This window comes from Phycodurus eques, chromosome 19 (genome assembly GCF_024500275.1).
Source record: "Phycodurus eques isolate BA_2022a chromosome 19, UOR_Pequ_1.1, whole genome shotgun sequence".
Taxonomy (NCBI): domain Eukaryota; kingdom Metazoa; phylum Chordata; class Actinopteri; order Syngnathiformes; family Syngnathidae; genus Phycodurus; species Phycodurus eques.
In genome coordinates, this window is record NC_084543.1 from 12,490,001 (window position 1) to 12,504,864 (window position 14,864).

The window sequence follows — 14,864 nt, forward strand, 5'->3', positions numbered from 1 at the left end:
CGGGTGAGCTGCTGTTCTCCCAACTGACTTTGGCAAAAGGCAGGATAAACCCTGGACCAGTCACCGGTCAGTCAATCACAGGGGGCATAAACACACTCTCATTCACACTCAACAGTCTGCAACAAACCTAATGTGCATGATTTTGGAAAGTGGGAGTAGCCAGAGAAAACCCACACAAGCAAACTACACTGGAAGAGCAGAGCAGAGATTCGCACCCAGAACATCAGAACTGTGAGGCAGACGTGCTAACCACTTGGCTACCGTGTTGCATAACCGTATGGAGTAGTAATTGTCTTAAAATATGTTTCAAATAATTGGATCAGCACCCATACACCTCCATTTTACAGTGGGTAAGGAAAGTATTCAGACCCCCTCCAATATTTCACTTTGTTATATTGCAGCCATTTGCTAAAATCATTAGTTATTTTTCTCCTAATGTACACACAGCACCCCATATTGACAGAAAAAAAACAGAATTGTTTCTGTTTTTTTGCACATTAAAAAAGAAAAACAAACAGCCATTAGTATTCAGACCCTTTGCTGTGACATTCGTATATTCAACCCGGGTCTGCTCATCCTTAAAATGGTTCTCCACCTTCATTGGAGTCCAGCTGTGTTCGATTATGCTGATTGGACTCGATTAGGAAAGCCAAACAGCTGTCTATATAAGACACTGTCCATGTCAGAGCAAATGAGAATCATGAGGTCAAAGGAACTGCCTGAAGAGCTCAGAGACAGAATTGGCCAAGGTTCCAAAACAATTTATGATGCACTTAAGGTTCCTAAGAGCACAGTGGCCTGCATAATCCTTAAATGGAAGACGTTTGGGACGACGAGAACGCTTCCTAGAGCTGGCCGTCCAGCCAAACTAAGTTATCGGGAGAGAAGAGCCTTTGGTGAGGGAGGTAAAGAAGAACCCAAAGATCACTGTGGCTGAGCTCCAGAGATGCAGTCGTGATATGGGAGAATGTTCGAGAAAGTCAACCAGCAGCCCTCCACCAGTCGGGGCTTTATGGCAGAGAGGCCCGACGGAAAGCCTCTCTTCAGTGCGAGACACATGAAAGCCTGCATGGAGTTTGCTTTAAAAAAAAAAAAAAAAAAACCTGAAGGACTCCCAAGATGGTGAGAAGTAAGATTCTTAGCCCAGCCCCACATCTAAGTGGCATGTGTGGAGAAAACCAGGCACTGCTGCTCATCACCTGTCCAATCCAGTCCCAACAGTGAAGCATGGTGGTGGCAGCATCATGCTGTGGGGGTGTTTTTCAGCTGCAGGGACAAGGAGACTGGTTGCAATCGAAGGAAAGATGAATGTGGCCAAGTACAGGGACATCCTGGATGAAAACCTGAGCTCAAAAGGGTGCTTCTACTAAATACTCAGCGAAGGGTCTGAATACTTATGGCTATGTTGATATCTCAGTTTTTCTTTTTTAATAAATCTGTAAAAAATTACAACAATTGCGCTTTTTTTTTTCTGTCAATATGGGTTGCTGTGTGTACATTGGGGGGGGGGGGGGGGGGGGGGGGAATGGCTGCAATATAACAGAGCGAAAGGGTCTGAATACTTTCTGTACCAGCTGTACGTATTGGGTCACAATTATTAGCTTAGTGTATTATGTTTTACAGTAGATTAAGGAACATAAACCTTAAATAAAAGTAAGAAGTAAACAGGAAATAAGTAAATTCACACCATCCTCATCTCGTTAGGTATACAAGGGAACGTTATAAAGTTAAGACGTAAAAACGAAGTCCTGTGCACACTAACTTGCAAAGGTCACGTTTTATTTGACATTTATTTATCCAGGTAAGGCAATTGAGAACAGATTATCATTTACAACGCCGACCTTACAGCAGAGTAAAAAATACGTAGACAAAAAAAAAACTCTACAGTGTGATAGTTACTGTACATAATACGTTACATTACAACATTGCACAACATGTATGAAATGTTCAAAACAGGCTAAAAACAAGTGCAGCAATCACGTGCAGTCCCTGTCACTAACTTTTTAAACCACGATATTGGGGAAAAATGAGTACGTTTTATTTGTTGCAGAGTGGTCCAGTCATTTGGAGCACAAAAATTGAAGAGTGACCAAAAGTAGTGTGGACTTTGGTGCGGTCTCAATCTTTTCACATTCTCACTTTAGGTCAAGGAAGAAGTTGACTTTTGAAGACTGTAAAACCAAAACATTATCTTTCTTTGATGACAAGTTACAACGGGTAGTTCCGCTGCTTTTAATGCGAGTCTGCTTACTTTATGTATCCTTTAATAGACGTACTTTTTTCGACGGGGGATCGATCTGCAGTTTATGACTTAGTTTTGTTTCTAGGGCGGCGACTAATCACAAATTTATAACAGTGCGTCGGAAAGTGCTGTATTCAATTATTAACCCATGCTAATGCAGTACTAATGTCAAATTTAGAGAAAATATTTGTACGAAAAATATGTATTCCTATGAGGCTGCACAAACTAGTTGATTGTGTGCTATTTGTAACATTGACATGTCACAATGACAGTAAATATCTGTATAAAAATACCTCTAATCCAGGCCATAAATTCAGTTAAGTGTGGTGATAACTATTCTTATACTTCTACGCAAACTAGTTAACTGTGCGCTGTTCGTAACCTTTATTAGCTACCATAATGAATGTGCAGAGAGGAAACAACACTGACACGGCTCTGCTACGGGGTAAGGATCAGGACTGAACTGACAACAGGCTGTGCAATTATACACGTTTCTTTTTTCTAGACTGAGAATTTTTGAAGTCCAGAAGCTTGCCCTTTTTAGGCTAGCATAAGACAGCATCTTCGCCACGACTCATACTTGTAGCCGACGACATCAAAACATTTCTTTAAATAAAGCCATGGACGGAGAATAACAGATTCCTGCTGTTTTTTCCGCCTCATAAGTCTCCCAAGAGCTCAATCGATGAAGATTTCATCCACGCTTGACTTGACCCATTTGTATTTACTCGATGTCTTTTTTACATCGTGTCGTCATCCACGGAAGTTGAAATAAGTAACAATCCGATTTTGACAAAGTAAGCAGTATAAAATACAGATATCAGTTTCAAATCTAGGGAGTAAATGTAAAATGTTGTTAGGAAAAATAAAGACTAGTACAGATACAGATAGCTGAAAAATCAACTCATCTGTGTTGACTCTACTTCAAAGTCTTTCAATGCTCACTGAACTGAGGCCTTATGCTGACTTGTCAGGGTCATTCACGTTTCGTGGTTCCATTGTAGTATTAAGTAACCAACTGGCCTTACCTGGCGCTCTCAAACGTTGCAGAAGAAGTCTTCCCAATGGCCCCGAATCCAACTCCCACAGCTAAGCCCTCTGCAGAAAGAAGACCTCGAGTATGACATACAGTGCCACCCACGAAAAAGTGGGTACCAAGTGAAAGTATTCAGACCCCCCTTAAAATGTTCACTTTTTTTATCTTGCGGAATTGTTGAAATGTTTGCAGCTTTATTAAAAAAGAAAAACTGAAATATCACACGGGCACAAGTATTCAGACCCTTTGCTCAGTATTTAGTAGAAGCACCCTTTTGAGCTAATACAGCCATGAGTCTTTTTGGGAATGATGCAACATGTTTTTCACACCTGAATTTGGGGATCATCTGCCATTCGTTCTTGCAGATCCTCTCCAGTTCTATCAGGTTGGATGGTGAACGTTGGTGGGCAGCCATTTTCAGGTTGTTCCAGAGATGCTCAATTGGGTTTAAATCAGGGCTCTGGCTGGGCCATTCAAAAACAGCCACGGAGTTGTTCTGAAGCCACTCCTTTGGTATTTTAGCCGTGTACTCAGGGTTTTTGAAGGTGAACCTTCGGCCCAGTCTGAGGTTCTGAGCACTCTGAAGGTTTTCGTCGATTGCAACCAGTCTTCCTGTCCCTGCACACACCCACAGCATGATGCTGCCACCACCATGATCCACTGTTGGAGGGCTGCAGTGATGGTTGACTTTCTAGAACTTTCTCCCATCTCCTGACTGCAGTGATCTTTGGGTTCTTCTTTACCTCCCTCACCAAGGCTCTTCTCCCCAAATTGCTCAGTTTGGCCGGACGGCCAGCTCTAGGAAGGGTTCTGATCGTCCCAAACGTCTTCCATTTAAGGTTAAGGATTATGGAGGCCACTGTGCTCTTGGGAACCTTAAGTGCAACAGAATTTTTTTTTTTTTTTTTTTTTACAACCTTGGCCAGATCTGTGGCTTGCCACAACTGTCTCTGAGGTCTTCAGGCAGTTCCTTTGACCTCATGATTCTCATTTTCTCTGACATGCACTGTGAGCTGCAAGGTTTTATATAGACAGGGGTGTGGCTTTCCGAGTCAAGTCCAATCAGTATAATCAAAGACAGCTGGACTCCAATGAAGGTGTAGAACCATCACAAGGATGATCAGAAGAAATGGACAGCTCCCGAGATAAATATATGAGTGTCATAGCAAAGGGTCTGAATACTTATGGCTGTGTGATATTTCAGTTTTTCTTTTTTAATAAATCAGCAAAACTTTCAACAATTGTGTTCTTTTTCTGTCAATGTGGGGTGCTGTGTGTACATTAATGAGGAAAAACATGAACTTAAATGGTTTTAACAAATGGCTCCAATATAACAAAGTGAAAAACTTAAGGGGGTCTGAAAACTTTCCGTACCCACTGTATCGGTAGCCTCGGCCTCCTTTTAAGCACAATTTCAGTTACTGTGGCAGGAGGAATTATTCAAAGAATAAAACTAATATGAGCAGACAGCACGAGGGCAATTTACAAATTGGAAAAATATGCTCATGAGCCAGGAATTATTTACACCGTGTGCATGGATGGCTTAATCCATCCTCCTGAGGTAACTAATTTGAATATAACATCCATCCATTTTCCGTACAGCTTAACCTAACTAGGTTCGCGGCCGTGTTTGATCCTATGCCAGCTCTCTTCGGGCGATAGGCGGGGTACACCCTGAAGTGGTCGCCAGCCAATCACAGGGCACATATAAACAAACAACCACTCGCACTCACATTCACACCTACGTGCACTTTAGAGCAATCAATGAACCTACCATGCATGTTTTTGGGATGTGGGAGGAAACCGGAGTGCCCGGAGAAAACCCAGGCAGGCACGGGGAGAAAATGCAAACTCCACACAGGCGGGGCCGGGATTTGAACCCGGGTCCTCAGAACTGTGAGGCAGATGTGCTAACCAGTTGTCCACAGTGCCTCGTAAATATACCAATTCCCCCAATTATTTTCCTTGTAGGAGGAGAACTATTTATCAGAATCAGAATCCTCTTTATTTGCCAAGTATGTCCAAAACACACAAGGAATTTGTCTCCGGTAGTTGGAGCCGCTCTAGTACAACAGACAGTCAATTTACAGAACATTTAAACAGAACATTTATGGCATTTAAAGATCGAAACTTACAGGCAGAAAATAAATCATATCATAGCCCCCCAGGCTGTTGAGTCACCAGCAAGCGATCATACAACATGTGCATGCTTTGAAAGTCGACCACACAAGATTAATTCATAACGCAATAAAGAGATTTATTTTTAGACGCTTACGTTTAGCTTTTGAAGTTAGCAGGGCCAATGCAGACGACAATTTGCTTTCAGTGGCAACAATAAAAAAAGGCCAAGATTTCACTTTTCCTCCAATTTTCTGAATGCAATTGGCATGGAGGAGCACCAAACACCGCATGGATGGAGCAACACTTTTATACAGACTACTCAGTGATTTTCAGTGGATCAAGTCATCAAATAAGATGTCACACAACATCTTTGCTCTCAGAGCTCAGGGCAAGTGCAGACATGACAGACTTAACAGTCTTCTTCACATCTTCCTCCCCCTCGCTCTTGCCGAGATGTTGCTGTGGTTACCCATGACACATTGGGAGGCTGCAGCCTGCTTGAAGCAGTCAATAATCTCTTTAGGGGATTGAAAATTGACAATTAATGTGCCCTCATGATTTAAAGTTTACGTTAGGAGCAAGTAGCATAAAGGGGGGGGGAAACACGCTGGTGAAAAGTACATCCTACAGATGGCGATGGTGTTGATTATTACAGTATTGTTATTATATAAAGCACACTTTTCTGAACAAATGAGATTTATGACCCCTTTTAAAGTGCGACTTCTGTAGTTGGAGTCAAGGGTTATTGAATGCATAGAATTTGTTCTCCACTATGTAATCCAAACAAAACATTAGGATAGGATGACATTGTTTCTACTGAGGACTAACTGTTCTTTCAAAATGACAGTAAAGGTTCTGCAAATACATACCAGTGCCGTTCACGACTCTCCGGCAGAGACAAACCGATGTTCACATGTACGACGCAGTCAGGCAGGCCAAAATAATAAAAAAGGAAGGCAGAAGGATCCACTTGAGTTCAAAGGCTTGAGTGCAGCAGAGACTACGCTAGAATGATTAATGCCGAGCCATTCGGCCTTAAGCCACAGGTGAAAGTGGCATATCTAAAGAAAGCAAAGTGGAAACTTAAAAGGAGACAAATGAAGAGATGAAGGCACGTGTGCGCAGGCAACCTGAGAAGACAGCAGGATCTTCATCCCTGTGCTGCTGCAGATAACCAAGAGCATGGAAGGCCACTTCATCATCACCCGATAACGACACATTGGCTTCAATCTATCCCCCACTGTCCATTCAGGCAGACATAATGGGGCACCCTTCGGGGAGGAAAGCACTCTTTGCTTGCACTCAATCCTCTGGATATGAAATGCCACAAAGCCCTAGAAACTATATGCACATTCACACAAGTTTGACTATCCATTAACAAGCTTTAGTGTTTGGCCTTTTGTACACTTTACTGAATATGGCAGGTATTTTTTATTATTTTTAAATGTTATACGGTAAAAACTCTTAACGTTGAATGCCCCTCAAGGCATACTATTCATATTTTGAGACTGAATTTCAAACGTATGCCTCTATAAAGTGTTTTAAAAAAAAAAAAAAAAAAAAAAAGGTTTGACGTTAGAAGTTCCATTGTATTCAGAATCAGTTTTGAAGATAAAATGCTTTTTTTAAACTAGAACAAAGACTGCACAGTCCCTGGAATAAAAGCAACTTTTCTTTACATTTCCCAAATTCCAGTCCAGGGTGGAACTGCCCACAGGAATGAATGTCGTTATCAATAATTTGTGAGCATTCACAAGATTTGACAGGAATAAACAGGAAATGTTTGTATCTCGTTGCATAATCTTGGTTAAAATAAATTACCATGTTTTATGCAAATTCAAGGGGATCCTAGGAATGACATCATCACTGTCCAATGAAAAGTCCGTATCCTCAAAAAAAATAAAAAATAAAAAAAATCACTCTACACACACCACAATAGGATAATCTTTTAGAGAAATCCAAGAATCGGGCTTTTCCTAGCTTTTGAGTGTGAGAGGAAAAATGCTGAAATAGGCCTGATGATAGGTATGCGTGTCCCTCGCTTAACTGATGGAAAGGAGACTTGAGGTTTTGGGGATCAAAACAGCTCTCCGCTGTATATGTTGGCTGTCATCCCCCTGAATTGTACACATTTTCTCGGAAAATAAGCTCTCCGCGGGATTCCACGAGTGTCCGAAGGCATCCATCCATAGAGTGGCTGTCTGTAGTGTTCGATCCCGGGAGGCAGTCGCATTATTCTGCCGCTGACGACGAATTGCACAACAGAAACTGATTTCCACGGCTTTCTTCTCCTCCTACTCGCTCATTTTCGATCAACTTTGTCGCTAGGTGTCATCAATAATACTGAGGTTTGACATTACTCAACAACTAATTCAATGCAACCAATTTAGGGGGTTGTAACTATGAAGAGATCGTAATTTGGAGATCGTAATTTGTTCAACCGCTTGTTCATTAGATCAGTTTGAACAATGGGTCTTGAGTTGGAGGTACCGGTGAAGGTCGCTTATTGGAATTCAGACCATTTACTGATCCAACAAACCAATGCAGAGTTGGTAGTGGCAGAACACATCTCAAAGCCAGCCTTTTATTTGACTTAACTGACTTAATTAAACAGAGGTTTTAAGAATCAACACTCGTCACAGCTGTTGTTATGTGAACCGGAACAGGCATGCAAGGGCCTTGTACGTTGTTTCACACTGACACAGATTGTTCTTTTTCAAGAATGTGTTTATACGAGGCAGACAGAATAATAATAATAATAATAATAAACATCCACATGCTAATATACAAGAGTTTAGCTATACAATAAAAGGAAGTTTCCTGTTTGCGTCTCCTGACAGTAGCCCTGGAGCATAGGTGAAATCTGGCTCGTTGCTCAGGGGCTGAAGTCAGGCCTACCTGGGCTTCAGGTCTTATACCACGCTTTCCCTCCAGTACACGAATGGGTGGACAGATTTTGTGCAATGTGCACCGTCGCATGCACACATACACTTCCTTCATTCCTGGCACTACTATATTCCCCTTAAAGGGGCTCTTAATCTGTTTTTTGTTTTTGTTTTTAAATGAACCTAAACCTAAACCGTTTACTTTGTTGCCGGTTTACTTTTGACCAAAAATATTTTGCTGTTTCCACTGTTTTCAATTGTATTTAAATTTAAACAAATGTTTAAGACACTCAAAGTACTTGCGGTAATAAAAAATGTTTTTTTTAAAATCTTGAATATGACCAACTTGAATGTGTGAGGAACAGCCTTGTGAACAATGTAGCTTGAAAATCATATTCCTATAATTGCACTTTTTTAGAAAGTTAGGTTTTGTGTGTGTGTGTGTGTGTGTACACATCGTAGAGTAGCCTGATGGAAAATGTTTTGTTTAAGTTCTTGTATGTCTATTTGTTACAAAACGTATTTGAAAACTAAAACAGATTGCTCATTTTAATTAAATCGAAGGTGCTTAATCAATTACAAAGCTTGTCATTAGATTTTTTGAAAATCGATACTAAATATCAAATGTTTTCTTTTGATGTATTGGATTGTAAGGGCATTCAGACCTCATTGTTGCTGCTATGAAGCAGCAAACCTCTACGTCTACTGATATTTGTCACTGCCTTGTCCACACCTCGCCTACATTCTGGCTGACAGTGAGTTTCAACAAATCTAGGCAGGGAAAGAGGTGAAAGAATCTGACAGGAAAAGGGCATATTCTGAATAAATTATACTGTACATAAAAGGTGATGTCATCGTATGACCAACAAGTAGGCGTGTGCTGCCACATTCAATGAGTCACCCACATTCCTTGCAGCCACTCAAACGCAAAAGGGTTGGGGGGGGGTGGGGGGGGGGGGGTCAAATGTTGAACACGTGTGACATCACATTCAAATTCTGCAAACACTGACGCTGATCATTCAGTCTCAAAATAGTTTGTGGTATAAATAACAACAATATGACATCAGCTACAAGACGTTGAGCTGGTTCCAGCCAACATTATGATCTGAGGTGGGTAGAAAACGTGCTCCCATTTACTCCGTTACATTTACTCAAATAACATTTTCCATAAACTGTACTGTTTATGGAATGATGAAATGTTATTTAAAGCAACAGCTGTAGCCTACTAATGCTTTTACGATGATGATACTTTGACCCCTGATGATACTTTGACCCCAGCGAGATTTCATTTCCCAAAGGACAAAATAGTTTGGTTTTTTTGCCCCCCTTCACAATTTTGATTTATCAGACCCTTCATTGCAGTCGTTTTCATGGATCTCCACCAAACGACAATCAAGTTTACATCGAATCAGCCCCATGTTGATTAGAGAGCTTCTTCGCTGATCGATGGCGTGTTATTATGCAGCTGGTGCTCCTGTTGTGCAATAGAAAGCGCAAACCGAGTTGCCTTAGCTGCATTTTTCAGTTTCTGAATTTACCCCATTGAAGGTGAAAAATAGCACACGCTGCACCAGGACTTTTCTTTTTATGTACAGCCAGTGGCTATAAAAGGTCTACAAACCCCTACTCAAATGGTAGGCTTGTGTGATATAAAATTATGAGACCAATATAAATCATTTCCAAACTTTTTCCACCATTAGTGTGGCCTATAACATGTACCTGTTTAATCCTTTTGAGAGCAGAAGTAAAAAATAAACAACTTTGATATCGTGCGCACCCTCATAACTGTGATGTGGCTATGTTCAGAGGTTCACAACCAAAGGTATTCGTTTCATTTGGATGAATAATGTACAAGTTGAGCATAAAATAGTTGTACAATTTAAAATGTTGTGATTTAAAATTAAAGCAATGATCCAATACTATTCCCATTAAAAATATTGATACACTGTTTCTTCCAAAGGCACAATTTTTGTTTTGAAATTCAACAAACATAAAACTTCATGCCTTCTCTCACAGTGAATTGCCAAAATAATTTGTCTCTATGTATTCAGGTATGGTGGTGTTTATGATTTGTTTGAAAAATATGCATCTTAATTAAGAATAATTAATAGGGAATAACGAATATGTGTGATTTTCTATGCTTGAAATTGGTAGAGAAGCACACATGGATATGTTGCAATTATGACCACATAAATGTCTGCAGAGACTGCTTTGTTTCTTGTACATTGTGCATGAAATGATGCTTTTTTTTCTGGAGCACTACCTGGAGACATAGCAACCACACAATTGGTTCTCCCGCTACGCACTTTGCTTGTAATTTTCTAATCACGCAAATGTTGCTGTATCGTTTGAAAGAGAGAGCCCTGCCAATCACCAGTGATGTGTTAAATACTAAAGAGACAAGAGGTCTGCACCTGACGTATGCCTTACTGGTGATGCATTGTTTCTGTTCAATTAAACCAATGAATAGGCTATCCATCCATCCATTTTCTGAGCCGCTTCTCCTCACTCGGGTCGCGGGCGTGCTGGAGCCTATCCCAGCTGTCATCGGGCAGGAGGCGGGGTACACCCTGAACTGGTGGCCAGCCAATCGCAGGGCACAAACAAACAGACAACCATTCGCACTCACAGTCATGCCTACGGGCAATTTAGAGTCTCCAATGAATGCATGTTTTTGGGATGTGGGAGGAAACCGGAGTGCCCGGAGAAAACCCACGCAGGCACGGGGAGAACATGCAAACTCCACACAGGCGGGGACGGGGATTGAACCCGGGTCCTCAGAACTGTGAGGCTGACGCTCTAACCAGTCGCCCACCGTGCCGCCATGAATAGGCTAAACAGACACGGATGAATGTGCTCAGCAACTAAAATTGAGTTTCATAAAAGAAATATCGATTTGTGGATTTGTTTTAATCACAGTTCCTGACTCGTAATGCAGCGTGTAAAAATAAAATTTGGGGCTGCAGTCATAACAAAGTTTTCGATCAAATATATTAACTGATAAATTATTCAGCTTCCTTTAACATCCTTTCCTAATGGCTTGTTCTCACCTGGAATGTTGTGAATAGTGATGGCAAAGATGAGGAGAAGGATGCGTCTCCAGCTGCTTCCTGATTGGCCAGTCACTCCCAGATATTTGCTTTCTGTTTCTTGATCATCTGAGTTACTCCAATGAGATACTCTCTTCCTCGGGAGTTGAAGCCCCTCCTCTGTTTTAATGGAAAAAACAAAAACAAGGGAAAAACAACTAAATATTAAAAGATTAAGAGGCAATGCCAATAGAGTCATGGGGGAATTTTGTTGAAGACACCACTGAACAAGATCCCAAAAATGATGACCGAAGACTGATCAATTCTAGAATCATCCAATTAAGTTTGTTATATTATGGTTCAATATTTAAACAAAAAAAAAAAACATGGGGAAGTTCTTCTCGGCCAGAACTGAGGCGCTTTGTAATGGTGAAGCAGCGACGAGTTGCGGTCTTGCCTCCTCTCAGGCACTGAACGAAGCAAACACAGCAGAATTTCTCTCTCGGCTGGGCAGCCCACATTTAAGGGGAAAAAACTACGTTGGCGGTTTCGGTTTGAAATATGCAATATCTTTTTCCGGATACCTGTCGTGGAACTTTTCTGACACACATATAATTAGACTTGATGATTGTAGTCTTCCCACTTACACAATTCACGGATAATTCAATCTACAAACAAATTCTAGATCTAAATTAATATCCAAACAGCAATTTCCAAAAAGATAAGACATCTTATCACATGTTCAAACCCTTGACTGTAACTTTGTTGCTTGTGGTAAGGCCAACAACAAGAAAAGAAGCTTAAATTAAATGATTTTTTTAACGTGTTCTATGTTAACAAAAACTAGGTGGCAGAATTATTAAGTGGGGAATCTTTCAAGCTCAAGATGCCATGATCCTAGGATGAGGTTTTACGCGACAACATGGCATAATGTGAAAGTTGGATATGGCAATGAAGTCAAATAAGTTAGAAAGGACACCTACACAAAAAGTAAAATAATATAAATCCTTAAGAACTCCTCAGAGAAAGCATGAACCTGATCCACCAATGAGGTGATGTATTGGCAAGAGTGCCATTCGAATTGCGCAGCCCCCCCCCCCCCAAAAAAAAAGCCTTGAACGTTAAGTGCTTTCATTAGCTAGCTTTTTTGCTGAACGAAATACAGACATGCTTCACTGCTTTTAATAAAACACTTGAGATATCAGCTTTGGCCATGCTAGAAGACACATTGCACTTCTTATTTAGCTACAATCTCCCTCCAAAACCGGATTTCAGCATGCATTCTAAATCTTTGCCCATCCTTGAGGAATAAAACCCCTTCTATTAACAAATACTGCCAAGCACCCGTCTGTTATGGTCGCAATATGTCATTTTGTATCCAATCTATTTTCTAGTGCGGCCATGGATGTGGATTAGGTCTGCACAAACAATCCGTCTGCCGATGCTAATAGGCTATTTCTGCTATCAACCCGTAGACACACTGTTTTAGCCTCACACCTGGAGCTCCCATCTTGTACCAGGAACCCCCAACTGTGCTTAAAACAATCTTACAAGTTATTTCCTGATTGCAATTGCCATATTCATCTTTTATCCAGCTCTTGTTTGGGTCACTACAAATAATGGCAATAGCAACAAGCAAAGCAACCTTCTGCTTCCTGATCAATTTCACATCCGTTTTAAGTGACGTACACTGCAAGTGCATGCGGGACAATATTAACATCCACTTCTTAATCGATTAATTAATCAGGGGTTGTCGTTGCCACCTTTGTTCACCGTGGCACAAATGATCAAGTTCTTCGCAACATAACAACCAAGTTAGAAGCTTAATCTACAATTTACTTCATGACAAAATGACCCTTGAGATCGCAACTTTGATCAGCCCAGCATCACTCATGTCAAAAGACAAAAGGGAAAAAGGACAACAGAGGCACCAAAAATTAGAATAAGATACGCATTCTTTCCAGATTTGTTTTGACAACCCTCATTCATCACATTTAGTCAAACAGTGATCAGTGACATTATCAGCAGCTGGGGAGCTACTGGTCATTCCTTTACTTTGGATGGCGCTGATAAAGATTCTGTCAGTTAAAGATGGACACAAGCGTGACACGGTCAAATGGAGCTAACCTCAGATATTAAAACAAATCGAAAGGGATCCTGCAGCCTTCATATGAGCGCATACATTTTCACGCTGAACAGCTCCACACCTGCCTCCTCTTTGTATTCTGTGATGCAGTGTGTGTGTGTGTGTGTGTGTGTGTGTGTGTGTGCAGTTGCACAACAGCAGCAGTGGCATTGGCAAACAAAAGGGATAAAGCCAGGTCAGATGGATATGCTCCCACCGCTCTCCAAAATTGTTATTGTTACGCAATTACTGGTGGATGATGAGTTTGAGCCGTGCTTTTAAAGTACGGAAAATTCTCGTTTATCATGGGGCCTACGTTCCAGAAAACCCCCGCAGTAAGTGAAATCTCCAAAGTAGCAACCAATTCGTTATCTATTATATAAATATATACATTTTGTAAATACCCCAATTGATTTAATATTCAGCTAATTAATGTTTCAGATAAAATTAAAAAGATAGCATTGTTGAAATTGCGCCTGTCTGAGTATGTCCAATGGTTTACATGTTAAAATTTTAACTTGAGTTCCTGTTTTAAGAATGTAGACTTTCATTTTGAAAGGTACACACCGAAACTCACTATTTTGGCACAAATGGTACCTTCGTAACACAAGAGTAAAACTAAAGTAACGAGACAGCAAGAAAAAGATTGAAGAATGGAACCAACTACTCAAAATTACGTTTATTCTTTGAGCTACCCTCTGATGAGGCACATGATTAGTGTTTGTGACACTGTGAGACAATGTTTATGTGAATTTTGTCCCAATTCATTGCGATGTAAAGAAGCTACTTTTACTTTTTATACAATGTTAAGACAATGTTAAGCTAGCAAACCTACTGTTTCTACTGTCTACCCAGTATGGTAAGATAATACTTTTTTGTGTGCGTCTGTCATTAGCTCTTACGCTACCTTGGTTTGAAAGCTTTAAGTAAACCTTTAAAAGTATCACTGAAAGAGTCAAACCATCTCTCGGTGGGATAGCTACAAGTTTCATATCTGCATTTCAATGCCAATTTGTGAAACTGCACTTCGGAGTGAGGTGCAGGACTGCAGGGATTTATCCACTTGAGGTCACCATCCACACTCACAACACAAGCACATGCCTATTGGGCATGCTTGCGTGATGTAAACAGCCCTTTTAGACATGGTGTGAGCAGGCAATTTCCAGGGTAAACCATTTGCACTGTTCCTCACACTGACAGTCCGGGCACTGTCGTCAGGAAAAAGCATTATTGGTACCCAGAATTAATTGCGGTGATATTTTATTTTTGGGTGCATTGTAGCCTGCTTTGTTCGCTTATCACTTGCTGTCAGTACAGCAAACACCTTCTTGTTTACAGTCTTTTGACGAAAGCCAAGAGAGTGACATCACATGGCTTTTTGTGTCGCATTTTTGTACGGTTGGAATTTTTATCGGGTGAACACAAA

At 40.8% G+C, this 14,864-nt stretch overlaps 1 protein-coding gene across 4 annotated transcripts in view; it reads right to left on the reverse strand.

Moving 5' to 3' along the window:
* LOC133417689 (zinc transporter ZIP11-like) overlaps positions 1 to 14,864 on the reverse strand; it is an 84,709-nt gene that overhangs the window by 2,478 nt on the left and 67,367 nt on the right. For all 4 annotated transcript variants that reach the window (XM_061705681.1, XM_061705679.1, XM_061705680.1 and 1 more), the window contains exons 6-7: positions 11,335 to 11,493; positions 3,271 to 3,340 (exon numbers count right to left, since the gene is read on the reverse strand). In XM_061705681.1, the coding sequence (XP_061561665.1) occupies positions 3,271 to 3,340; positions 11,335 to 11,493 (229 nt within the window). The remainder of the gene's footprint in view (positions 1 to 3,270; positions 3,341 to 11,334; positions 11,494 to 14,864) is intronic.